Source organism: Aquila chrysaetos, chromosome 5 (genome assembly GCF_900496995.4).
Source record: "Aquila chrysaetos chrysaetos chromosome 5, bAquChr1.4, whole genome shotgun sequence".
Taxonomy (NCBI): domain Eukaryota; kingdom Metazoa; phylum Chordata; class Aves; order Accipitriformes; family Accipitridae; genus Aquila; species Aquila chrysaetos.
The window spans coordinates 47137162-47164049 of record NC_044008.1 but is presented as its reverse complement, the minus strand read 5'-3'; the positions used below and the strand labels follow the sequence as shown (position 1 = coordinate 47164049).

At 35.2% G+C, this 26888-nt stretch overlaps 1 protein-coding gene across 6 annotated transcripts in view; it reads left to right on the top strand.

Moving 5' to 3' along the window:
* UNC13C (unc-13 homolog C) overlaps positions 1-26888 on the top strand; it is a 201965-nt gene that overhangs the window by 37196 nt on the left and 137881 nt on the right. For 4 of the 6 annotated variants that reach the window (XR_003923374.1, XM_030014228.2, XM_030014229.2 and 1 more), the window contains 3 exons: positions 13946-14024; positions 15882-15887; positions 22432-22503. Coding sequence is in view for 5 of the 6 variants with exons in the window: in XM_030014228.2 (XP_029870088.1) it covers positions 13946-14024; positions 15882-15887; positions 22432-22503 (157 nt within the window). In the remaining variant the exon portion in view is untranslated. The remainder of the gene's footprint in view (positions 1-13945; positions 14025-15881; positions 15888-22431; positions 22504-26888) is intronic. The other 2 variants (XM_041123662.1, XM_041123660.1) reach the window with 1 other exon arrangement.

The following is a 26888-nucleotide window of genomic DNA, read 5'->3' as shown; positions in this document are numbered from 1 at the left end:
CTATGCAGAATATCTTCAGAAGCACACAAAAAATAGTCACTATTACAGGTTTTTTTCTTGCCTTGAATGATAACTTTTGTGCCTTCAACTTCATTACCTTCTATGTCAGGATGTTGTTCGGTTGTTATTGTTGGAGGTAGGGAGGGGAGTAGAGAATTTAACGTATAACCTACATAACATGAGCAGTTTGTCTATGGCTGTAGTGTTTAATGTTCCAAAGACTACACACAAAACCTAATATTTCACTGTCAATACAGCATTGCTCAGTATGTTAGTGCTCATAATGTAGCTATTCTGGTTTTCAAAAAAATTTGATCTCACAAGCTAGATCAGTCTATTAAACTTTACTTCTAGCTGATAGCCAACAATCTTTGCATACTTATGGTCCTCTTAAATGTTATTAGAAGGATTGAATTTGTTCTTGTACAGAAAATTTGTGCATAGGAGAACTTCTAGTTCATATCCCCAAGGTCGGGGCTGTTTCAGTCCAGATGCAAGAAAAAGCACTAAATATGCAGTTCTCCAAGAATAGGGTTGAGATGTGTGTTTTCAGCACACATATATATTAGTGGAACTACATTTTTGCACTAGATCTCCCAGTGGATTCTCCTACTCTCCACTTAAGACTGAAATGTATCTTCTCAGGCAGGTGTACATTTATTGTTTATCAATCTTTGAGATATGAGAGTTTGGTGGTTCAGCCTTTCCATGTCTCTACTGGATATTATGCACCTTATTGTGCACCAATGCCCTTTTGCGCTGTTACCTTTCAGTTTTGTCTGTGTACTTGAAATGATTTTTTGTTTTAATTAGTTCTGTAATTTCTTTCCTTTATATAGTGCTTCTAACTAAATATTTATATTGGGAAAAAAACTTAATTAACAGCATTTAAAAATGTTTTAAAAAGAATATAAAATGTTATACTTGCTCTACTATGAGGAGTAACATGGAAATAACTTGCCTACAGACCCCCCCCTCAATTGCTTCCCCCCCACCCCTCAATATATGCAGGAGTCCAGTGGCTGTTACCTTTATCCTTCTGTATGTGCCTCCGTCCACAGACTACCAGTCTTCAGCCTAAATGGCAGTGACCAGAATTTCTGATGTAGCCCTTCTTTAGCACATTACCTTGCTTAGATGCTTTCCCTCTGACTTCTCACCAAACCTAAAGCATACATACACAGGCTTGTATCTGCTCCAACCTCCTTTATTCCAGCCTTTCATACTATTAGCTCCTCCCAAGTTTAAAATAATTGTCTTTGTTGTTGTTGTCGTTCTCTCCCTTTGAACCCTACCCCTCAGATAATCCTGACATCTCAAACTGCAAGGCCACCGCTACCTGTTCCACCCAAACTGTTGCCAAAGCTGCTTTTCTGCCTTTTTCCCCTTAATCTTAAAAAAGAAATAAAGAGTCACTGTTTATCTCAAATTATGCAGAGAGGCAGCTGTTGGACCCAGATGAAATCAAATCTTGATAAAATGTTCACAAGTCTCTCGTATACTGAGAATTCATATAGCCTTAGTGGAGTATAATGGGAGAACAGTTCTGAAAAATGAAAGCAGTGCTGCAGTTGTGGAAAGAAATATTCTTATTTTAAATTAAAAAAATTAAAATGTGGATTTGAGGTTTGGGGTGGGATGTTTGGGCTTGTTGGTTGTTTTGCTGGTTGATTTTTTTTTTCTTGTTTTCTCTTTCTTGTTGAGAACTATTTTCACTGTAACTAAGCTTAATTACATCAAGAATACAAGGAGTGTAATTAATGGTGCTCCAGGGTCTACATAAGGTAGTGGAGAAGTAGGAGACGAGTATAGTTTTTCTTCTAGAAAGATAATTCAAGAACATATTCATTCATTTCAAAATACAGAACACCAACTACGAAACAGTACAAGCCTCAGTGTCCTGCAGGTAAAGCAACTGCTTCAGATCATTCCTTGGATTCTAGCTGACTATTGCCATAAGGAACACATTAATTTCTCATGCAGAAAACAGGATTTATTATCATTTCACTAGATTTTTACAGAGAAGGGTACCCCTTTATGATGAAAGCAACTGGAAACATCTTGCCTTGTGGTTTCTTCCTCTATCATTTATAAGCTAATCTGTTAAAATATCTACTGGCAATCAAAAGGTAATTGGAAGGGGGTTTTGAAGCATACCAACCTAGAATTATTATTAAACTTGTGGATGCTGAATGCAAACAATATAAAGAGATTTTTACAACATAGCTAACTAGAAACACTCTAGACACCAGACCATATCTAGCAGTTTTTCCAGTTGTCTTATTTCTCTACAGAGCAGGCATTCTATCAGTATTACTGAAGTGAGAGAGTGCATTCAAATACTAATTTATTCCTAGCTTTTTGCGATTGAAATATTAGCCAATAACTAGTCTTAGCCTGGCTTCAAACTTCCCCCAGTCGACATACCTCTGATACTTGGAACCTCTATTCAGCAGAGATTTTAATAAATGTGTTAGTTGTATTTCAAGGTATTTGAAGACTAAGAGTAACAAGTTTGGGGTTGGTTTGTTTCTTTTCAGTAATGCTTCTACAGATAATCACCAGTATACCTCTATATGGTGTTCATGTTTGGTTTTCCTCCCATTTTTTCAGTCTAGGTAAGAGTTCTTGTCTAGTTCAGCTGGAATTTAATTTTTTCGAACAGCAAAATTAATTTTTTCAGCACAGTGTGCTGGTAGATTGGATGGCTGCTTTTCCATTCCCTGATCAAGCATTTTGTACTTCATCTGACAAGGTATGAGTAAGGAAATCACATCTTACTTTCCAGCAGTTTGTATACTGAGATTTCTAGACATTCTTCATTAAAATAACTTGTGATAATAATAAAGAAAAGTATGCTTACATTTGATGATAATAATAAAGAAAAAACATTCTGGAATGAGGAGGACAGCCCTGATTAACTGTGTCATTGAGCTAAAAGTCACCTACTTTCCTTCAGTATGTGATAGAGCTGCCTTAAATACATAAAGCAGGTAAAACTTAGACTTCCTTTACATTAGCATTTTGTCCCAGTTACAGCAGCTAAAGACCAACAAGATACTTTAGTGGAATTAGTATAAACTCTCAGTATAAACACATTTAAACTACATCGTAACAAGTAACAGCTATGAACCAAACAATCATATTTTCTGTGGTAGGAACTGAAACCAGTAAAGGCATAAGTAGTCCTTAGAGTCTCAATTTTTTTCTATGATCTTTACTATACACTTGATAGAATGCTGGGCAAAGAAGAGGCAGGAAGTATTATTGTCTTATATGAGTTCATCTGGTCATTGATTCATTGCACAAAAGAAAGTAGATAGTTTCCTTTATAAGCTGCAGTTTCAAAATTGCAGTTCTTTTCTGAAGTCTGGTTAGTTTCTTTAATGTCTTAAAAGTACTTAGGTGACTAAGTATGTATGTGTAAGAACTCTCTGACATTGTCATACTTCAGCAATTAAAAAACTTGCAGACAAGTTGCAGAACCAGCTCGTAGAATACATAAACTTCTTGACAGTAGCTACAGTGTACTGCCCTAGTATTGTCAGAAGAGATGGTGAAGCTCATTTAAAACCAAAATATTTCATGTCATTAATATTTTGCAGATGATAATTGGAATGCGTTTTAGTATTACTTTTTTTCAAATAACAAAATGGGCGCTTCTTGACCATATATAACTTTTAAGCAAATATTTGTGGTATTGTACAGATATACAGAGAAAAAAATCAGATCTGGAAGTTTCTGCTAAGCTGAACTTGAGCTGGAAATGATAGTGAAAAGACTGTGGGGCGAAGTACAGAGTAGAAAACTAAGCTATTTAAAGAGACAGAGGTGTGAGTTATGGCAAATTACTGACTGAGCATAAATTACACCACTAATGTCATAATAAAATTTCTTTATATTATGTACTCATCTGTATTGATTCTGTCATTGTTGCTGTTCCCTCAAAAGCCATGTCATTTTCTTTCTCTGGTAACATCATCAGCATTCTTAATTCAGATGTAACCTTTTCTCCCAGGAAAAGACTATTAGTCAGTCTTGAATTTAGATATTTATTTTTTTTTCCTTCCTATATGCTACGCCTTAGTCATCAGTAAAAGGAGTCCAGTAAGAACTCCATTTTTAGTCATATTTTGTGTTACAGAGCAGAATAATAGATGGAAGTGATTTTATAGACATTGCTTGTCAGAAGTAGCTCTTTGTGGCATAAGAATGCCTTTACATGTGATGAGTTTTATTCACTGCTGACAGAACTGCTCCTGAGTAACAGAGCCCTGAGAATCCGAGTTTCTGAGTTTATCTCTTAGTCTCTGTACATTTACTTTTCACAACCTCAGAAATGTTACTTTATTTCTCTCATGCTTTTGCTGAGATTTGTAGGTATGTCTGGAAGTTGTAATTTGGGTCTACCTTTATATTTATGTTCTTGAAAAGAAAAATCTGATATCAAAACCCTGCACCAAAGACTGTTTATGTGAAAATATAAAGGAAATGCATAAACAGCCTATGAATCCCTTTCCCTTTCTTACAGAATAGTGCAGGTGTATCAGAAGGAGGTATGGGAGAAACAGATTATCTCCTAAATTTATAGGATAAGAGTTATGATAGTGCTTGGAAAGTGGTAATGCTCTTAAGGGTTAAAATAAACTTTCCTATACTCTAGGCAAGTGCTTTACCCACTCAACTAAGGTATGAAAGGGATTACAATTTTTTATCTTGTAACTCGAAGGAACTCTACAAACAGAGAAACAGAGGGATGCCTTTGAGGATTTTAATGTGGCCAACAGGCATTTGGGGAATTTTCTGTGCAAAAAATTGTGTCAATATGGGCTTGATACATTAGAAGAATTAGGTGAAAATCTAGAAGATTGTACTGTTAAAAAACGCATCCAAATTACACAAATAGTTTGAACTAGACTCTTATCTCTCCTTGTATATCTGTCAAACTTCAGCAATAACTTGAAGTTAGTAGAACTGCTTACTCCTTGCTTAGCTTTTCAAGAATTCCTGTTTGAAATTTTACAGGTCAAGAATGATGTGTCTAGATTTGCTCTGAGAGGTTCAAGACCCTTTTCACCTGCTTACTAGCTACTACCAAGTCCAATTACAGTTGTCCTCTTCCTTTTCAAGTTTTGTTCGTTTCTCTTGTTTCAGATCTGCTGTCTCTTTTGCTGATTTCTCTACTTCTTTCATTTTGTCCTTCTTCTCAAGTGTCAGATGAAGCGTGCTCTAGTTCTCATCCACACACATAAGGAACTCAGCCTCCCAGATTCCAATTTTTTCTGCACTTTTCATATTGACTTAACTCTCCTTGTTTTATGTTTAACTGTCCTATGAAAGATTTTCTGATCCAGCATGTGGTGCAGAAATAGTCTTGACTGTCATTGAGGAAGTTTTAATTTGGATGCTACTCAGACTCAAACATGGATAGGCTGGGAACAGTCAGTTATGTATTCCTGTGGATGTATTTCTAAATCCATGTGATATCACATCTGCAGAAATTATTAATTAATCAGAGGTGGAAATGTAGTAAAGCTGTTTGGCCATGACTCCATGATGATACAGCATGCTGAAAGTTCACAGCTACATAAATTTCTGGATTTAAAAGAGAAATTAAGGTTTGGGGAGGTGGGTGGGTTTAAGACACAGTGTCACAACCTTAGTTAGTGTGTCACTGATGTTTCGGTATTGCTTTTAATCTGTTTTATCTCTTTCTGGTCTAGGAGGTTTATAATCTTATTTTGATTAGATGTTATGATCCTATGATAATGACAACCAGAGAGATGCATATTGTCAAAGGTAAACTAAGTGTAGGATGTTATTACCTCATCTGGTTCTAGGAAGGTCTCCATCCTGTTTTTGCTAATGAATTTGTCTTGTAGGACTTCCTATCTCAACCTTATCAATTCTCCACAAGCTTTATGCAAATTGGTTTTTTTCTTTCCCTTGTTGGTCTCTTTTCATTATGGCCACGTTGATACTAAGGAAGCTATTTAAATAGACATCAAGGATAGTAGAGGGAATTCAAAATGAGTCCTTGGTATTATAATATTGCAACAGTTCTGCTAAGGGAGCGTTAATTTTGAGAACCATGTTCAGATTTTTCTCTTCCCTGTAAATATTGAGACCAGATTTTCCTTCTAGACAATTTTTGCAGCACTGTGAATACTCTGTCTTCATTAGTGTTACTACTGACTTGCTGTGGTGTAAGGTCAAGAATATCAGCAAATGTATTTTTAATGCTGTTTTGCTGATGCTTGGTTTTTAATAACATTTTTTAGTTTGGGCCCTAGGAAATAATTTTAGTGTTTTGGGGGGCTTTGTGGGGGTTTTTTAGTTGGGGGGGCGGGGGGGCGGGTGTTCCCAAAATATTGGAAAAAAGTATGGTGAAGGAAAAAATTTTGCAAGTTGAAATGGTGGCACTTTGAGGCCACAGCGCCTGAAGCTAGCATAAAGTCATTTTAGTTGGCTAGCATCAGCTCCCTGTAATGTGACAAGAGGCATGACGGGAAAAAGAAATGAGGTCAGAACTTTTTTGCAAGCAACTTTATTTTTTCCAAAAGCTGAGATGGCCTGTTAGCACAATTTAGAATATCTGTTGGTCGTCTTTGGCTTGCATCTTGGGATGAAGCATTCAACAGATTTGTGATCAGAAGGCAGAGGGAGAATCAAAGCTGTAGTTACAAAGCCTGTTTTCCTGCCTCAGCCAGAATCTGAGCATCTGTCAATATATCCTAATGTGTGATTAATTCATATCTTTACTATAGAAATATGATTAACAAACATAATTTCAAAATTTTCGTGACATTAATATGCATACTCATTTGAGCACACAATCTGTGCAAATTTGAGTGGATAACAGTCCTTTAGAATAGTCTAGTCTATCCCAAAATTTTCTGACAGCTTCTTGAATTGGCCAGGATAACAGGTTTTCTTCTATGGAGGGATTTGGCTCTTCTTTTTTTCATTTCTTAATATAGTATTTTTAGCTCATATTAAGACTCTTTTAATCCAACTTTCATTTTCAGAGAAAGTGCTACGTATTTCTCTGGTGGCATTTTAATATACTGAGGACCAGGAAAAGCTGTAAATCCAGTCCTATAATTACTTCTACAATGCTGGTATTTTCTCCCAGTATTCAAATACAATTTTAGATCTCCAATTTCAGTTTTCCACTCTAGCAAAAATCATGTACTGCTACCCAAGTGTGGATTTGTGGGTCTTCAGACAGTGTGGCTGTCTCATAATTATTTTCATTAACTTGCATGGTTCCATTTTTATGTTTTTACAAAAGCCACTGGCTACATTTTTTGATTATAATATGCAGCAATGATACATTTCTTCTTCCCTTCCTCACCCCCTAGTTCAATCTTCAAAAAATTAATCTCAATTTTCATGAGATCAGACCAGCATTATAAGTTATTAAAGCTGCCTAGGCATTTTATTTATCACATTTAAATACATAAATTTAATTATGCTATAAACCAGACTCATCTAATCTGAAATATTATATAATCCTAAGAGTTTCAAGAAAATGAAGTATCCCAGTACCCTAAAATGTATGTCCAGTACTGAGTGATTTAAAAAACAAAACAGTGAAACCTCACCTCTTCATTTTTGTCATTATTTTCATCTGGAAATGAACTCACTTACACAGACCTTCAAGAGTGGCTATGATTCTTTCCAAATTTTTTATGCCTAGGAATGAAAAAAAGAAGAAAAAGAAAAAACCTCTTCATATTAATATAAACAGTGAGATGTTTCATTTTTAATGACAAAAATACCAACATTTTTGCAATTATTTAGTTTGATCAAGTACAGGTATTGTGACATAAAATTGATGCCTTTCATAAAATTATTAATGTTAAATATTTGTAGTATTACTATAACTTAAACTGTAATTTTCTAAGAACCACTAGTGAATAGGTACAGTGTCATAACTCTCAATTTGTAATTCAGTCCTCTAAAGCAGAGGACTGAATTGGGAGGAAAAAGGTTGGAAGTTTTTGAACAGTTAAATATATCAAATATACGGCAAAAAGTACCACACTGAGAATCACAATTTCCAAATAGGGTTTTGAATAGTTTAGTAGAAGAACTGTCTGCTTAAATGGGCTGAAAGGAAAACAGCTGATCAAGTCCTCATCTTCAAAAAAATGGTACATGTATATATACTTACATGCATACATATAGATAATCTGTCATGTTCTTCAGCATACAGGCTACCTACCAGTTACAGAACAGAAATTATTACATGTTTTAATACTGGGAGTTGCATCAGAATTGCTACACTAAACTGACAGTCTAGGAAAAAAAAAAAAAAAACAGTTTTTATTGGAAGATATTGTTCTTATCAGAGTTCATTTTGAGTGTTTTTATTATAGGTTTCAAGCCCTATGTTTGTCTGTAATAAAGAAGAAAATAATTTAAGTTGAATGAACAGTGTGGGCCTGATGAATGCTAGCGGGATCAGACTAAATAGGGTATTGTTGTTGCTGCTGTGACTAAGAGGAAATTATTTATTGTAATGTTTTAAAGCTATTCATGTGTCTTATTTTAACTTGCTTCAGCATCTTATTGACAGCCCAAATATTTGGGAATCTCTATGAAGAATTTTTCTTTATAACTGAAGTACAGACAGGTGCAGTCCAAATTGTCTTAAAGTGTCGTGTGACACCAGAAGTCAGCATAAGGCAGATCCAATTCTCTCTGGAAAATTGCATCAGAACTGCATTCTGCTTGCACTGAAGATGTATTTATGCTTTTCTCCCCTCCATATCCTGTTGGGTTTTGGGTGACATTTTGAACTAATGAATTTACCAGCTCCCAGTTTAGCTACAAATTAAAAAATCAGTTCCCTAGTAGGTGAGTCCTGACTTGGTAACTCTAGAATAATTAATTTTCTGTTGTCTAGTTGCTGGAAGAGATGAAGTAAAGCTAATTGATTGTGTAGGGTGACAGCTTGTCTGATTAAGGATTTGTGTGTGAACCTAACACATCGCTGTATTCTGTACTATACCTAAAGAGAGCCAAGGAAAACGGGTCCATACAAGCCCTACTCAAGACTGTGAAGCAGAATTGATCAACTGTAGGGGAAAACTTCTTGCTGCTGTCCCAGCCAGCTTGTTCAGACTACAGGCAGTTAGAGTATTTCAGGCATAGTGTATCATACATGCACTCAGCTTTCATTTGAGTATAGAGAAAAATTTCCTAATGGGCAAAAGATAAGAAAAGTCTTTTCACCAAAACTGGACAGTTCCAGAAAGTGTAGGAATATTTGTACCATTCCTTTTAAATTCTTTGCAGTAATTAGAATAATTAATGATTCTCATGTGATAAGTTTGTGTCTTTTATACATTATTTTGTCCTTTTGCCTACAAATATCCTTTGGACCAACAGGCCTCTATGCTGTACAGGAAATCTTTACTGGGTCAGTCACAGCCGTTAACATATCTTTTATCCAATGCAGTGAATAGCTCAGAAATTATTAATCCACTGTAAGGCCATTGATATGAAGGCAGCTTGTAGTCCTTCGTTCCTTACTGCACTGGTAAAAAATACCATGACCTATCACTGAAAGATGATAAAAAGAAGTAATTTCAAACTTAGTTCCTTTGTTAGTCAACTACTTACATTTTTTTTTTTAATGACCATGACAACTTTAATGTCAAAACTAAGTTCCTGTACAGAACTATTAGCAATAATATCAACAATTTAGAGCAGGACCATTATGAAAGAACATTCTAAATTCTTTTCTAGTTAAAGGGTTTTCAACAAGAATACCTAGTACTGTTGTCGCATGTTAGTATTGAGGAATTTATTGATCTCTCTCTTTTAAAGACTGCAGGTTAAGCTTTAGTTTTTCAAAATCTTGCAAATAATTCCCTTTGTACATCGGGGTTTTTTCAGAACCTAGAACAAGGAATGCATTCTTGCCTTGTACTGTTTTTATGTCTTTAATTAGGTTTGGTCAGTATGGATCAAAATGAAACTGCAAACTGTTTTCTTAAAGCTCCAAAATTACTTTTAACTTTTGGAGAATAAGAACTTGTCTGTGAACCAATAGGTGATCATACAATAAAGTAGAACTTGGGCCTTGTCCTTTAGCTAAATATAATATACATTCTGGGGAGTATATAAAGGTATGTTTATTTCAAGTTTTCGCTTTGGAAACTAGTATCGTAAGAGCAACTCACATGAATTAAAACAACTTTCACTAAGTCCTTATAATAGGAAATTTTTATCTGTATTCAGAGAATTACCCACAATACAGCCCATAAGTATAATGCCAATTAATGACATACAACTTAAGAAACTTCCTGCAAGAGCTTATCTATTAACAATAAAGCACCTCATAACTTGAAGATATCACAGAGAAAGAATACCCAAAGGCATTTTCACCTTACTCAACTTCTAAAAATCTTGAAATTTTTTTCTGTAGTCTCTCAAGAAAACAATATTTTGAATCAATTTATACCTTTATTCTTCATTTTATTCTGAGTGTGATCTGCGACTCAATCCTGCACAGTGCCAAGAGACTGAGTGCCATTTTGAAAAAAAGGGTTTGAGAATGTTTGGCATCTCTCGGGATCAAGCAATTTAATCCAACACCAAATGTCTGCTTTTTTTAAAAAATAATATACAATTTAAGGATGAAAGCATCACTTCATTTCTGAGCCATGTTATGAGTGTAAAATATATCTATTTTCTTTGCAAGAGAAAGGGTGAAAATTCATTGTCAAACAGGATTTCCCTGAAGAACATCAATGCTTGAGGAGCTCAGAAGTTCTCCTACTAGGAAAGTTCTCCTACCAGCTGTGTGAAACTAGTTGTTGCTTTGTGGTATGATAATGAAATGTGATTTTTTTTTTTTTTTCCTTTTTAACTAATGGAAAAAGGGATACAATTTATGGAAAAACTTTAATAGTTATAATTTATTTGGGAAAAAAATTACATTTTTATCATTTAACTTTGCACCATATGAAAAAGAATACTGAGTTATTAAGATGGAGGAAAGATCTTTGAAGTCTAAATGGTTGATGGTGTTGGGAGAGCTGGGCATGGGGCTTTTAGAATTTAATCTCAGTCCTATTTGAATTTGTGGAGAAAGACTCTTGACTCTACAGGGTTTTTTAAAGTTGAACCCATCAATTTTGGACATTGAATCTTGTGTATATCAGTGTAAATATTAGGAGATCTTTATCAAGGTCTTTGCAGGTGTGTTGAACTACAAGATTAAATGAATGTGTAGATGATCCTGAATGTTACATTTAATCTTTTAAAATTCATATAAGAAACAATGTTCAAAGTGTCTTTGTTTATTACAAGATACAAGAAATGGGTTTGTTCTCTCTGTGGGATTTATCTGTGTGTCAACAGCTCCAAGTGCATAATGTCTAACTTACTTTTGAGCTTTAATATTTGGTAGCTGTGATGAGTGCTTTATCACAGTAACCCAAACTGTGGGACTGGAGTGTGCAGCAGTATTTTCTGACTCATTATTTCTAGAATTAGCTTTAACAGTTAACTGTTCCCTTGATGCTAATTGATCTCTTGAATCCAAAGCACAGATTTCAGTGTTATCCATGCCACAGTGCCTATTGGTTTTGTCCCAAATGTTTGTTTCCACGTTGTGGTTTTGTAAGTTTATTTTTTATGCCATTTTAGGGATTTGTCCCCTGCTATGTAAAAGTACTCTTTGACCTTAAGGATAGCTTCCCAAATTCCTTTTGCAATTTGTTCTACTTGGAGAGCTGCCCACTAAGTAGTCTGATAGCCCAGATTCATTTCATCACTCTTTTATGGTGTAACTGTGCTGGTGTCTCATGTACCTTAGAGACAGGACTTTGAGCAAGAAAGCACCCCCATTTCTCTGCAGATCAGAAGCTGGACCTGTCTGTAGTACTGATACTGCCAAAGATAAAGTTTCACCAGAACTTCAAAGTATGAGAATTAATGAACAGATGGTGAACAAATACCCCTAACAATATAGATGCCATTATGCCGTTTTACCTTTCCTCTCTGATTTTAGTTCAGTTAAGGTTCACCCAAGCTGAACTTTTCAAGTCCGCTATCAAGCATGCTCCAAGAAAATAAATTTGCTGCTCTTCATCTGTTGAAAGTAAAGCATGGAAATAATTACTGCCAGTCTATTGCTGTGTCCATTTCTTCCAGAAGCCTGTGGAATACTAAGGGGACCAAATAGAACCCCATTTTATTCCAAGTGAGAGATAAAAATTATTGTAGGCTTTGACTTAAAAATAAAACAAAAAAAAAAAACCTAACAAACCAACAAAAAACCAAACAAACCCCAGTGATACAGAGGCTGACCAAAGGTCTATCTAGCCCAGCATCGTGCTCCTCCTGATGGTGGCCAACAGCAGACACCTAGGAAACTGTCAGAAAAGAGTAAGCATAGCATAAGATGATATTTCCTTAGGATACTCTCCTAGCCTTCTAGTCTTCTAATAGCTTGTAATTCAGAGATTGCTTAAACCAGAGTTGGTGTCCTTTTTTGTAACAACTATTAATGTATTTCACTTCTCTTAAATAATTTGGAGTTCTGATTTATGAGTTCTGTGGGCTTGTGTTGATTCATCTTGAAGATATTAGCAGTGGAGGTATCAGAATAGAGGGATATGTCTGTTTCTGAACTGCTTAGTCTGGCATATTAGCATAACCCAGCATTGATTTCAGTTTATATCAATATGCCAGGCAGTAAATTGTGACAGCTGAGGTCTCTGATCCATAATTCCTTTTGGATTTAGCTGCAGCTGTTGAACTGTAACATCTATATCCAACAGGAATCATCAGCCAGAGTCTTGGCTTAATTAATATGTAATTTGTCAACTCTGTAGTGGTGGGGGGTTGTAATCCTCAAGTCAGCAGAGGAGCATTTGGGACAAAGTACTGAGTCTTTGGAAGGAAGTGAAAATTCTGTCACTAATTTCAGTTAAATCTCTTTTCACACAATAATTGTGATGTGTATAAATAAAATGAGGGCTTTCAGATGATAAACTGTTTGCTGTGACGTGTTTTTTTTATACATAGATATATAGAGATAGAAATATAAGAACAATTGAAAAGGGTATTTGAAACAGTGCCAAACAGAAGGAGCATGAAGGGGAATATGTTGGGTCTTGAAAAACATGGTATCCCAGCTTCTCCAAGAATCTCAAAGTATCTTTGAATTAGATCTGACAAGGTATATAGCAATTTTCCAGCTTCCACTGTGGAAAAAAATCAGGCGGATAATACCTGTGTTACCTATTCTGAAGAGCCAGGGAGAATGAGGCAGATTGTTACAAGATCAGTATGTATTCTTTTAAATCCTGTTGGTGTGTCAGACTTTTATTTTTTGAAGTGGCTCCAAGTTGTTCTTTGCTGTTGTTTCCAAGTTGTATGTGAGATCTAATATGGGGTTTAAATGTGTGCTTAATGAAAAAGCTTAAACCAGGCAAGAGAAAATAATGATGGCCACCATAGAATTATCTTAAAACATGACAAGTTCTGTTTTCCACATTCACATGGACTCATATAAGAAGATGTGATTAAGTATGTAGTTAGATATTTTATTCTTTGTATCAAATTTATGACAGCAATGATATCCTGTACCATGTTGGGCTCCATCTCAACTACTAGATATACAAGTCCTTTTGATGTAGAGCTACTGTTAGAACTTCTAAATCCATGATAAAAAGTTTCAGGAGGTATTAAGCAACATTTCAAGTACTCTTTGTTTTGGATGAATGCCAGGAGAAAAAGTCAGCCACACCAAGAACACTCTCGTTAATTTTTCATAAGAATTAGAACACTTACCTTCTTTAGTTGATAACTGGTAATTTTCATTTTAACTCTAAATACAGATATTATAAGCAGTTCTTAAGGATGCAAACTTGTAAGCCCCTGGTCTTTATTTTTTTCTTTGCCTTTTCATCTCCTACAGTGCTGGCCGTGGGCTGTATGGAATCGATAGCATGCCAGACCTGCGTAGAAAGAAATCTTTTCCCATTGTTCGAGATGTGGTAAGTAACTTCTGATGCCATGAAACTGTTGATTCATTTGTCAGTTGTCTAGATCTTTCTTGTAATTACTATTGTGCATGTGAATGATTGTCAAAAATTGTTTTGTGGAGAAAAGGTATCTTGAGAGAATGGATTGAGGCCAGTAAAAGTCAATGATGCAGTTGTTATAATGTACTAGATAAATCTGAATATCTCATCGAATATTTAGATATTACTCATGGAATCAAGTAATGTGCATTTCATGCAATAATAAACTACTCATTTTCATGTTGAATTAGCTTGTGAGGACAGCTGTTATTGAGTGTTTGGGATACCGATTGACTTGATTTATTATAATACTGAAAGAAGAAGGAAGTTCCTTTTAAAAAGCAACCCTGCTTCAGTATGAATGTTTTAAAGATTTATGCATACTTTTGGTACAAGATGAGGTATGTTATTTTAGCAGTCATTGTAGACAATAATAATAATCTAGGCAAATAAATTTCAGAAAGATTAAAAGAATGGCAGTTCTTTTCAGATTTATTCTGACTTGCAGTCTGAACAAGATTGAGTAGAATCTCTCTGCTCTGTGGAATTTCAAATGCCATTCACATTTCAATTTTTCTTTTCCTGAAGTATAGAATTCATAATTCAATAAAATATATATTTAGTCTCTGGTGGTGGTGAGCCCCCAAACCAATTTCTCATTGTAAAGAAATGATGGGGAGTCAGCCAAAGTAAATGGTTACTATATTTGTCTTTAAAAGATCAATCTTTGCCAAGTTGTTGCTCAGTGTATTCTCAGCTGCTCTGTTCAGTTACTCTACGGTGATATACCGTACTATCTGAATGGTCACAAAGAGAAAGCACAGCAACCATTTTAGAGCAGAATTCCTTCTGAAATCAATGAAAAGTTGCAATTTATGACGTAGTAGAGCCTGCATTCATTGAAACCATCTTTTTGACAGTAGCCACTCCACTGTAAGTTGTATTTTACATGACTATAATTTACAGCCATGTTGTGACACTTTTATGCCTATTAAATAGTACTTTGCTTTATTCTTAATTGTTAGAACTGTTTACAGACAGGTATAACTCAGAATGAGTTAAGACATCAGAATCTTAATATTAACTCTTCACTTTGAAAAACAATGATTATCAAAGTGAAACAAAAATGAAAATTCACATTTTGAATGGTGGAATAAAACTTTCATTTTATTATTCTAATACGTCAATGATTACTATGTAATGATTACTACTTTACTGTCCAGTCATTGAAGGATAACTCCTCTTGAAGGAATTCGACCTTTAGTAAGTGTAAGTTGCAGAGTTTTAAAACTGAAATTTATTCTGGAATTTAATCATTATAGACTTACAGTAAGCTCTTAACTATATGTTCTTTAACTATATACTTCTTTAAAATAGTAAATTATATTACCTTTAAAATAGTAAATTATATTACAATTCAGTTCCGCAGCTGTAAACCTAAAGCAATTTTACCAGCTCAAGAGGAACTTATTTCAGATTTAGTGTAGGTTGTCTTCATCTCTGAAAGATTATTTGTATTCAAAGGTATGTGCATTTTAAGCAATCTCCTGTGAGCTCTCAGGTTGTAATAGGTTGATTCCAAAATGCCTCATTTAAATCAGTAACTTAATTCTCAAGTCCTTGTAAGATCTGATATGTTGTAAATGATCTTTTATTATGTTTACTTAGATTGCTGTTTCAGAAAAATAGAAATAATATTGCTAGAAATGAGTGCTAGAATCTTTTGACACTGACTGAAATAGATATAATCTGATTTTTTTTGTTGCAATAATTCTGACAAATTATTAATATTCTTTATAATTTCTTTCCTGTCTTGGCTGGATTTTTCAGGCTATGGTAAGTGCTTTTGTACTGATAAATGTTATAAAATGTTCATAATAACTCTTAGTGATTTCATGAATGTCATAGTTTATGTGATGACCTTTTATTGGAAAATAGAAAAACTACTTTATGACCAAGAATTTAATCCTAAGTGAAGTTGTGCCTTATGTGAATGTCTTGTCCTGCATCATATAAGCCAAAATTATTCAAAAAAGTTTATGTTAAAAAGTTATCTGTGTATTCCAAATATCCTCTCTAATGATACAAACAGATTGTTTAGGGCCCAGTCATGATGCTTCCACTGTGGAACTGAACAGCCTTAGATACCTAGATAAAGAGAGGTTGAAAGTGTTCCCTACTTTTAAATCCTCATGTATCAATGAACCAAATTCTTTGATCTCTCTTGTAACAGGTGAATTTCCCAAAGCAAATAGAGACTCTTAGGTACTATGGTGTAATTTTTTTCTGATAACTAAATTAATGCACCATGGAAATATTTTCTTTTTTCACCAACTTTGGCGCTTGTAAAGGTCCCTCCCTATTTTCCTAGTCACTCTGCGCTTCCAGTTTCTCTCCATTAGTTTTCATGCTTTCAGCATGGTACCTCAATATAAGGCTTATCAAAATGATGTACATCTTCTTAAAATGGTATCTTTGACTCCCATTTGGTTCCATAAATTCACATTTTGAAAAATCCAGTCTTCAACAGCCACCTTGCTAGTTCTTCCTCCTAAATCTCTGAGATGAGTTTTTCACTAATGCATTAGGACTCTCTGCTTTCCCTGCTTGTTTTGTATTGGGTCATTAGAGAGGATAAGGCAGTCAAAATCCATCTACAGGAACAGTTCTTTGCTGCAGTCATGGGTTTCACTATGGGTCATGAGAGTTGTAGTAGAATATACCTGGTATAGGAGGGTAAGACAATGAAAGGAGAAATGATTGTTTAAGTGGAGTAACAATACAGAGAGCTGTTCGAATAACAATACAAAGATCTTGAACGGACCTCTGTTTAATGTAGAGCCAGAAAGAATCAAGTGCACTTGCTGATGTAATTGCTGTAACTTCTAATTTTAAACAAACAGGTTGTCTCTCTTTATAATAGTTAGAGCTTTTATTTGAGGTGGGACTACAACCAGGGAGAGGAATAGCAATAATTACATTGGAGGTTAGAAGTACTTATTTCACAATGGCCAAATAGGTGTGGTGATCTGCCCAGTCATAGACAGAGTAGCTAGCTCTATTCTTCTGTCTATGCTTTAGTCTTTGCATTTGTTAATGCAAGTCATCATTTCAACTGTTATGAACACTCTAGAAAATTCCCAGTTTCACTTGATTTAAAGGTAACTTTATACTGTACAGTCACTGTAATCAGGCAAATTTCTTCTTTTGGTTATTCAAGAATGTATTATTACTTAGCTTTATCATTTGATTATAAGAACACAAGAATAATTTGTGAATCCTTGCTGCTGTTGTAAAACAGTCTGTTTGGTTCATACAGTTTAAGTGAACACACCAGATAAAACAACTGTCCATTTCAGCTAAAACAATAATGCACTGATACTTCTTTTCTGTGTCTCCACAACAAAAGCATTTATAGAGGCTAGAACTCAATTATGGTAGTTTAAACTCTTTTAAGATTGAAGACATTCGTATAAATTGCAGCTGCCGTATTCTCAGTTTTTGTACATTGTCAGAGTAATCATTAGATAAAAGCTAAATATCCGGTCTATTTTACATTAAATCTGCTATTTGCAGTCCATTTTCCTAACTCCTTTAATCATTAATAGACAAATTGCATTAAATATTTTGATATTCATACATTAAATAGATAAACCATAAAAATCAAACAATATTTGTATATTTGTGGGGTTTTTTAAATTCAGCTAAATGGAAATCATAATAATATGATTATATTCCTTTATTTCACACATTCCTGTGTGTTCCAGGAATTAAGAATTAGTTGTGGGGAAATTAAGAAATTATTGATGTACTTGTTTGGTTTTGTTGTCTTCCGTGCCATTTCTGACTAACCTTATTATTCAGAATGATCTTAGAGGCTGGATGGGGCATGCTCTTGTGTCTGTGCTATGAAAACAAATATGAAGGAAAAAGTAAATGGTATTACAGTGGTGTCTAGTAATTGTGTAGTTAAGCTGAGTTGCCATTTCCTTTCTAAATCCATTTTCTGGGCTTAATACTGCAGTTCTGTTGAACATTTCAGGATCAGACATCAACTTTTTAACAGAAAAATTGTAGGAACGGGGTAAGTAATTTCAGAGAATAGCATTTTTTCCTTTTGAGTCATTTCTTCCTCCTTCCTGCCCCCCCACCCCCAAGCAACAGAGGACAAATCTGTTGTCCAAAATAATAAAGTCAAGATCCCTAGAGTGATCATAGAATCATCACAGAATCAGAATGGTTTGGGTTGAAAGGGACCTTAAAGATCATCTAGTCCCAACCCCCCTGCCATGGGCAGGGACACCTTCGTCTAGACCAGATTGCTCAAAGCCCCATCCAACCTGGCCTTGACAAATTACCTGCAGTTGCTCAAACAGAAACTGTTCTGAAATCATGCAGCTTTTAAATGCTGAAAGCAGTATTTTTTTGTCAGATTCACTTCTGGTGAGTAAGTTTTACACTGCATTAAAAATTTAACAGTATTTGTAAAGTGGTAATAAATATTTTGTCTTCAACTTTTTTTTTCCTGGTGATAGCAGTCTATAGATTCTTTTAAAGTAAAAAATTGTGAAGGAGAAGATGATCAGGAAAACTGAAATGCTCTGTAAAAACAGAGAAATGACTACTGCGTGGCACAGCCAGCATTCATGAACAGTTGCAAAACGTTAGCTTGACTGCTCCTTCCTCCCTGCTACTTTAGCTGCTCAAAACACAGCTTTCGTTTATTTCATCATGGCAGGTGGCTCTTTTTTCACCCACACAATTTTTCATTTAACATTTAATTGTGGCTTGAGTCTAATTCTCTTTTACTTATGGTTACCACTTTTCAATGTTTTTGCTAGAATGACTTCTAATTATATTTATTTATTTAAGCTGCTAAGGAAAACTTGGAGGTAATACATAAGACAATGTAGACAGAAGTTATTAGGGGGTGTAAGAGGACTTGAGCACAAAGGAGACTAAGTTATTTTAAATCCTGTATCAGGGATTTGGAAGAACATTTAAAAATTAAATAGGCAGTGTTCTGCTTTATCATCTTCTCTTATTGGTTTGGGGTTTTTTTAATAAATTTGTCCATATGTTCATGATACAACAGTACCTACATAGAGATCTTTATACTCTGCCGGTCAAATTCTCATATAAGACATGAGGTAGTATCTGAACATCAGTTTGAGAGGGTAAGCAAGTGTAAACTGCTGAACAAGTCTTGTGTCCTGTTAAAGGAGAGTAGTGAAAGGCTTCAGGTTCCTGTTGCTCACCCTGTTCTTTTGATGCTCTGGCAATTTGGACCTCCTTCCTGGAGGCTCCAGATGATTAGCTAGCTACACTTACCTTTCTTCCTTGCTACTATTTAAAAACAGAAGGGCTGTAGGGGAAAAAGTTTTCTTGCTGCATTCATAACCTGTCACCTTGTTTCCCATAAATGTGTCTGGCAGCGTTTTTCCCTTCCTCTTTCCAAAATACTCACTTCTCCTTGCTTCATTCCATTGTTAAGAACAGACACTGTTCTGTGTGTGTTCAGTGCTTCAGGCTGTTGAATTATCACCAGCTACAGTATTTCAGAACAGAAATAGTTTATTTATGGGCTTTCTCTTGAAGATGCTGTTTATTCTGACAGTGATGGATAAATGGAAATAATCCTTGTGAGTTTTTTCACTAAAATCCCTGTAAATTTAATCCACAAATCCCTCTAGATATCATTTTCTTCTATTATCCTTCCAACATGACAAACACTTTATTAAGAACAGCCTAATTATCTGTTTCCTATTGGGCTTTGTTATTTTATATAGGGCACTTTAGTATGATTTTTAGAGACATTTCTGATTAAGGAGCAAAATGGTTAAGCTACATGATTCCAGGAGTAGTCCTTGGGAGAACTGGGCCTGAAGGACATGTGACAGGGTCAAAATTGCTCCCATACTTTCCTTTTTCTCACAGGAAATAGTATCTGTTTATTGATTTATACTGACAGCATGAAACTGCAGTTCTCCTGCTGGTTCATGTACTTTGATATATTGCTGGAGGACAGAATATAGTAGCATTCACTACCCTATATTCAAAGTTAATGTTATTATGCCCTTTTTATTCCTGTCCTGACAAGTAGTCCATGTTGCTCTATAGCCTGGAATGGCTAGGATTGTGTATTTTAGACCTAAAAGAATCAAATCACTTTCTAAGTATAAGGAACATGAAGACTAGAGGTCAAAACTATAAAACTAACATACTGGAGGCAAGTAAATATAAGTGGCTATGTTTCAAGTCTTTGAAAAGAAACCTATGCTTCAAGAGGGATCAGAAGATGGGTGCTTTTAAAATGAATCTTTTTAAACCTAAAACTCTACTGATTATGAAAATTGTTTCTTTTCTTCTTACTGTTCCAAACACATTTTTGCTTGCCATTTCTCACTTTGATGTGTGGGTCCTGTAGCATTAGGTTTTGTCACAAAAAAAATTGAAGAAGAAAAGCCCGGGCTCTATTTAATCTTTCCTGTCACTTTGTCAATCTCCTTGGTGCACACCAATGGAATTTCCCATATTCACAGAAATAGAAGGAAAAGATGGTCACAGAGAAGCAAACAGAATTATTTACTTATTAATAATGGAGTGGGAAAACTGATAGCAAATTAATGGCATAGACTTGGTAAACTGCTGACAGTTTAAAAGAAAAAAAAAGGGGGGGGGGGGGAGGGATTCTTTGCATCCCATATTAACTCTAATAGGACAGTGATGAAGCAAATCAAGTATTTCTGTGCCAAGGATGACTCTTTACCCTATAATTGGTTTCACAAGATTAGTAGTTTTGTGTCTATCTGCAAGTTTAATTACTACCAAGGGAAACTTATTGAAAATTGAATGGGTATGTTCTCAGGGGAAAGTGAATGTTTAAAATTAAAATTAACAGTCTTAATATCTCTAAATAAAAAAAAAAATCCATTTAAATTATGTCAGTGTTAAAAATTATAAAATGGGAAGAAATTGGAATTGTCTCTCCATCCAAAGATTAATGATGCAGTTTCTCGGCTGATGTAAGCCTAAATTGCTTCTGACCCAATATGTATTTCACAAAAATAAGAATGTCATATGCAAAACATCACTGAAACTTTTGCTGTAATAGCTCTGTAATGGCGGACTACAGAGACCCAGTCCACAGTAAGGTGAAAATCTGTATCCTCGCAACAAAGGCAACAGACTTATGGTTAGTGGATGGTATAATTAATCATCCTCACACTGCTAGACTATGAGGGCAGCAATGTATGACAAAGCAGATGCCGGATTACGGAAGAGAGGTAAAGCACAAGTATACAGGCACACTTGGAATGATTTAGAATGGGGGAAGGATGCATGAGCCCAATTTTGCTGGTAAAATACAGTAATATAGCAGGGTTATGGTTAATATTTTGTACAGTGGAATAAATCTTATCTGTTTCTGTCAGGCCAAAAAGACTACTGATAGCAGAAGTTATATTCAGAGTTGAAATATTATTTAGAAAACACACAGAACTCCTTTCCCCAGGGTCTTTTTCTTTCTGATCATTATACTCTCTAATTCTCAAGGATCCATTTAAATTACAGGGATATTGGAGTAAGGAAAATAAAATTTCCTTGTTTATTGTATATTAAAAAATACTTTGAGTACTTTTGTGTGTACTATACTAGAGCAAATGAGGTTGTCTCTACAACCAAGGACTTTGTCTTCAGAACTGGAGGGTGTTCGTATACCCATAACATCATGTGGGCAAAAGAAGACAGATTGAGACAGAGCTCCAGCCTTTTATACTCCCTCCAAGAACCAGAGTAGTTCTCCGTATAGCTATTCATAGTATTGAATGAATATTGTCTTTAAGGAAAAAATTACTTTTAGGTTTCCCAAAGACTTTTTATTTAAGACAAGTAGCATTTTATATACATACAGACAGTTTAAAAATGCTCAGTGAGTTATAAAAAATTATCTGGACTGACAACTTAAACCGTAAGACTATTACAAAATGATCTCCCATGTTGCTGCAGGCACACACAGCTTCCAAATTAGGGCAGGATGCCTATCCTTGTACCACATTCATTTGGTTGGCAAAGCAAAAAAACAGTGACAGCCTGTGGTTTAAAAAACCTGAGACATAAACCTCTGAATAATAGGTTTTATATTAGAAATGGCAGTTCAGCTAGGCACTGGTGAAAGAAACAGTAATGATGATGGAAAATGTGCTTGCATTATGTACTGAAACCTTAAAAGTTGTGTGCTGCAAACATTAACTGAGTTTTTGTAACTCCTACAGTTTTGCTTAAATCCAATAGCATAATCAAGTACTACTTGCATTCCATTAGATTCAACAACTGGAGTTACTAGTGTAATTTTTAACAGTTTTGCATTTGTTTTAAACAGACACTTGCAGCTCGAAAATCTGGTATTTCTATGGCCATGCTCATCCGGACCTCCATAAACAATGATGAAATGGTAAGTGTTTTCAATAGCAGGTTTAAGCCATTTAAGTAATGGAGAAATTTTTATTCAGAGTTCTTTAGAAATTATTTCAGCCTTAGACATTCCAAACTGGATAAGACTGAGTGTATAAGCATTCCATTTATTGTGTAGGAACTTCCAGGGACCTTGAGCAGAATTTGCTGCCTGATCCACAGTGACAAGACCAGGTTTGCTTCTGCTGACTCACATCCATGATGGTCAGAAGAGACTAAGCAAGAAACCTTTGTTTTAAAAAATAGTTACTTGGGAAACCTTTTATTTTAAGTTGTCCGGCAGCACCATGCTTTACCTGCAGTCTTTCAGCATCTGTCTCTCATCATCACACCATGAGTACAATTAGAATGACAGGACTTTGCAAGAAGGCATCTGTGTGATTTCCACCACTCCCACCCCTCCCCAGTCCATACAGGTGGCTGGGACATTAATTGATTTTGTAAATGTAACTTATGCTAATAACATATGTGATTCAAGATAAAGAAATATTTAGTTCATACAAGAAGTGAACAGGAGTATCTCTTGAAAAAAATATATCCTCATAGCTAGTAAAACCTGTGTGTTGTGGTTTTCAATTATTGACTTCACTTACATTTTGCAAAAGAAATTTTTTTTTAAACAAAACCACAACAGGTGCTATTTTCTTCAGGAATACTTAAGTGTGACGCAAGCGGATTTACATGGCTGAAGTAAGCAAAGCACTAATTGAAAGGAATAAAGACCTCTTTTGTGTTCCTTAAATTGCTAGTACAAACATAGCCTTCTAGAATATATTTTGAAAAAAGTGTTGATTTTTTTTACACTGTTGTTAAGCTCCACAGTAGAAGAATGGAAGAACAGAACATGTTGACAGATACTCTGGAAACTGAAACCCATAGCACAAGTATACACATGTCCATCACTCTTCTCTGATTTATTGTGAACTTTCTGTGCCTATATGGTAATCATAAAGGAACAATTTGGTAGTGCTCAGGGGTGGATTGATGAGGTCGGAAACAGCTGGTGTTTGAAATGATCTTTCAGTAGGAGAGGTAGTTATTTTGTTTTTCTACCTCAAAATAGCAACAAAGGATGATAGAATAAAGGATAACTATGGAATCTTAAAAAGAAGTTAAAGGCTGAGGGAAAATTATAGAGAACAAACTTATGCCATGCAAGTGGTGCAAAATAAAGACTTTTTCCATCTATGTTATAGCTGCTACAAAAATATGTAAGTTCAGTAAAAGACCCTAAGATACTCCATATACTTTACTAAAAGATGTCAACTAAACAAACAAATAAAACCATTTATAAGTATTACTACCTTTTATGACAATAAATACAGGTTCAACTATTTGTTTACATGCCTCCCCTCAAGCAAAAAACCACCAGGCTGTGAATTTGGAGGGCTAAAGGTGAAAGTTTTGGAGATAATATTAATTGCCAACAAATGAAGGACAAGAAAGAATAATTTGGACTGCACTTACAGATCCTCACTTAAGTGGTACTGTTCAGGAGGAAAAAAGGCGGCAGCAAATCCACATGAACAGCTCAATGTAAACATTTCTCCAATGCTTGCTGTCAGTCAGGAGAAACTACTGAACTATGGTTCAGGAGAAATGGAAAGGGAAAAATAAGTTGAATGTATTTTTATGCCACTATATTCTTTGGCCTCCATTTGAACTAGGCCATATGAAAAATTGTGTACTAGTAATAGATATTTCTTAAGAAATCTTTAAATAAAAACATAATTCCAAAGGCAGACAACAAATAGAATTTAGAAACATAAAAGGGCATTTGATAAGAAAATGTAAAAAGCTAATTCAGAGAACAGATGAATAAGAGAAGCCTGTCTTATGCCAAGCCCCCATTAAACATACTAAAGAGAAGTGGGTGCTCTTCAGAGCATAAATGTAACGGTACAGCCAGTAAAACCACTTGCAAGATATTTAAAACAAGTGAAAGGTAATACTTTTCTACTTGGTCTGTAAGAAGCCAGAAGAACTTAATGCCCTAAGGCATCATTAAAACTGAGTAGAGCAAGATTTGAAAACAAAAAGAACAGACATTTTTCAGGCATAAAAGAGCTCTGCAGATACTCTCGACAAAACCAGATGGAGAAGTGCAGTCACCGCTGAGTTAAGGAAGAAAATCCCCTTTGGGCAAGTTACTCCTCTGATTAAAGCTTTTCTGGATTTTACTCTCCATCAACTTTTTCTGGAGAGAATATTAGCAACTCTGACGGAAGCAGGTTATTTGGCTGATTAGATTCAGTATGGAAATTCTTTGAACTAATGCCTTTTATTAAAAATCAAATGCCACTTACTCCAAAAATTAAAACCTGAGGTTAAATGCTTTGCGCGTTGCCACCTGACATTTCTATCTTTCTGGTATAACACACTCATGACACAGTGAGTTTGTATGTTCTCAGGCACTGATCCAAAGACATTTTAAGCAGTGTCAAAGTATGAACTTCAGTGATGCTTAAACGTATGCTTTCAATTGTGCATTCGTTTAATTGCTTTGCTGAACAAAGAGACAGAGCTGCAAGTTTGTGAAAATAATACATTGATGACACTGAAAAAGCATCTCAAGTAGTATATGACAAATAAACTTCACTTTGGAGGATAAGCAGATAACTAAATAATCCTCCTATATATTAACAGTGCTAAACGTTGCCATGCCCAGAGCTCAGTGAATGCATATAATAGATATATTTAAACAGAGAAGAGTATTAGGAATGAAAGCTTCTAGACAGTAAGATAAATGAAATTCTCCTTTACAATTGTAGTTTTCTTTATCAACAACAGTGGAAAGATCGTGTTCAGCAGCAAAACCAATCTATAAATTGTGTCTTTCAGCTGAAAACTTCATTTACCCTCAGATGTTTATTTCAAGGCGTGTTGGACTGTTCCATTTCATTACTTATTGCCATTTCAGAAATAGATAAGTTACTGTCAAAATTCTAAAATTATTTATACTGTGAAAAAATAGTGAAGCTGAACAGGGTGAAAGGGCAGGATTTGTACTGATACTCTTGCACTTCTGAACTCTAGTAGTATAATCTGCAAAGGAATCTTCAAAGACCTGGTGGTTTCTGAGAAACATGGTACCTCAACAAGCTGCATAAATTCACCTTAAGTTGTTTTTGAAGTTTTCTTTCTGATCTCTGTAGCTGGTAAGCTGTGGCATGGGAAGCAGGGGGTGGATAAATGCACAAAGGTGAAGTTTGCTGAGTTAGGTGGCCATGACTAGCCCAGTCCTTCTTAGGCTCTGCCAAATCAAACCAGTGCAGAGCTTTGCTTGCTTTCAGGGGAGTTACTAGATGGCTAATTGTCTAGGATAAGCTAAGAAAGCACCCTGGAGAGCAATTCAATATTTGTTTTGGTCTTTCTTGCTATACCAACTTCTTTTCTTAGTTCACTTCTACAGTGTTCTCAGAGGTGCTAGGATCAAATGTCCATGAAATGTCTGACCACATGTTTTTTGGCCACACTTCACAGGATGGATGTTGTCTTTAGCATGTGACTATGAACTTCAATAAGACCTGTTGCAGCCTAAGCTACTTAACATTTGTTTTTGTTATTTGTAGTACTTGAACCTATGAATCAGTAGATTTATGACTACATGATAATGATTTTCCTGTGGTAGCAAAAGTCCTTTAATTGACGCATCTGATTGTGCAACATTATACGGATATGCACACAAAAAAATATTTTATTTTTGTCAGACAATTTATTATTAGCAGGATTTCTCACGTTTGAGTGGAGATGCAGATACATAAAACCAAAAGCATGTCAGCATGTTGTTAGACAGGCTAATATCTTGTATTTGCCATATACTTACTACAGCTGAATATTAAAATTATAGGAGTGTTAATAAATGCTTAACTGAGTAAGTCAGCCTTGCTTTCTATACTGTTCTATTTCTAGCTATGTGGTGATGATTTTAAAGCTCGTATGGACAAACAACACAAATTCCAAAATGTTGTTCCCTAGTTTGCTACAGCTACACAGCCAGCATTACAGCTACCTTGCATTATATCCACACAAGATGAAGAGATGATAGGACAGACTTTCAGAAATATCCCACTTCCCACTGTACTACCTTTTTTAATATGGTTTCTTCTTTCTAAAAGAAACAATTTATTAACTTAGAAGGGAACAGGTCTAGAACTTCTAATACATTTATGGCAGCCATGTGTGCATTTGAGGGGGGGAACCCCCACACAAAAAAAAACCAAGGTCGTATTTTTGTGTGGTACCAAGTGCTGCCTACAGGCTGCTGAGTTTTTCGTATTCCCAATAAATCAACTGGACTTAGAAGATCTGGGTGCCTGAAAACAAAGCTCAAATGAACAAATCAGACCATTGTGGCCATATAAC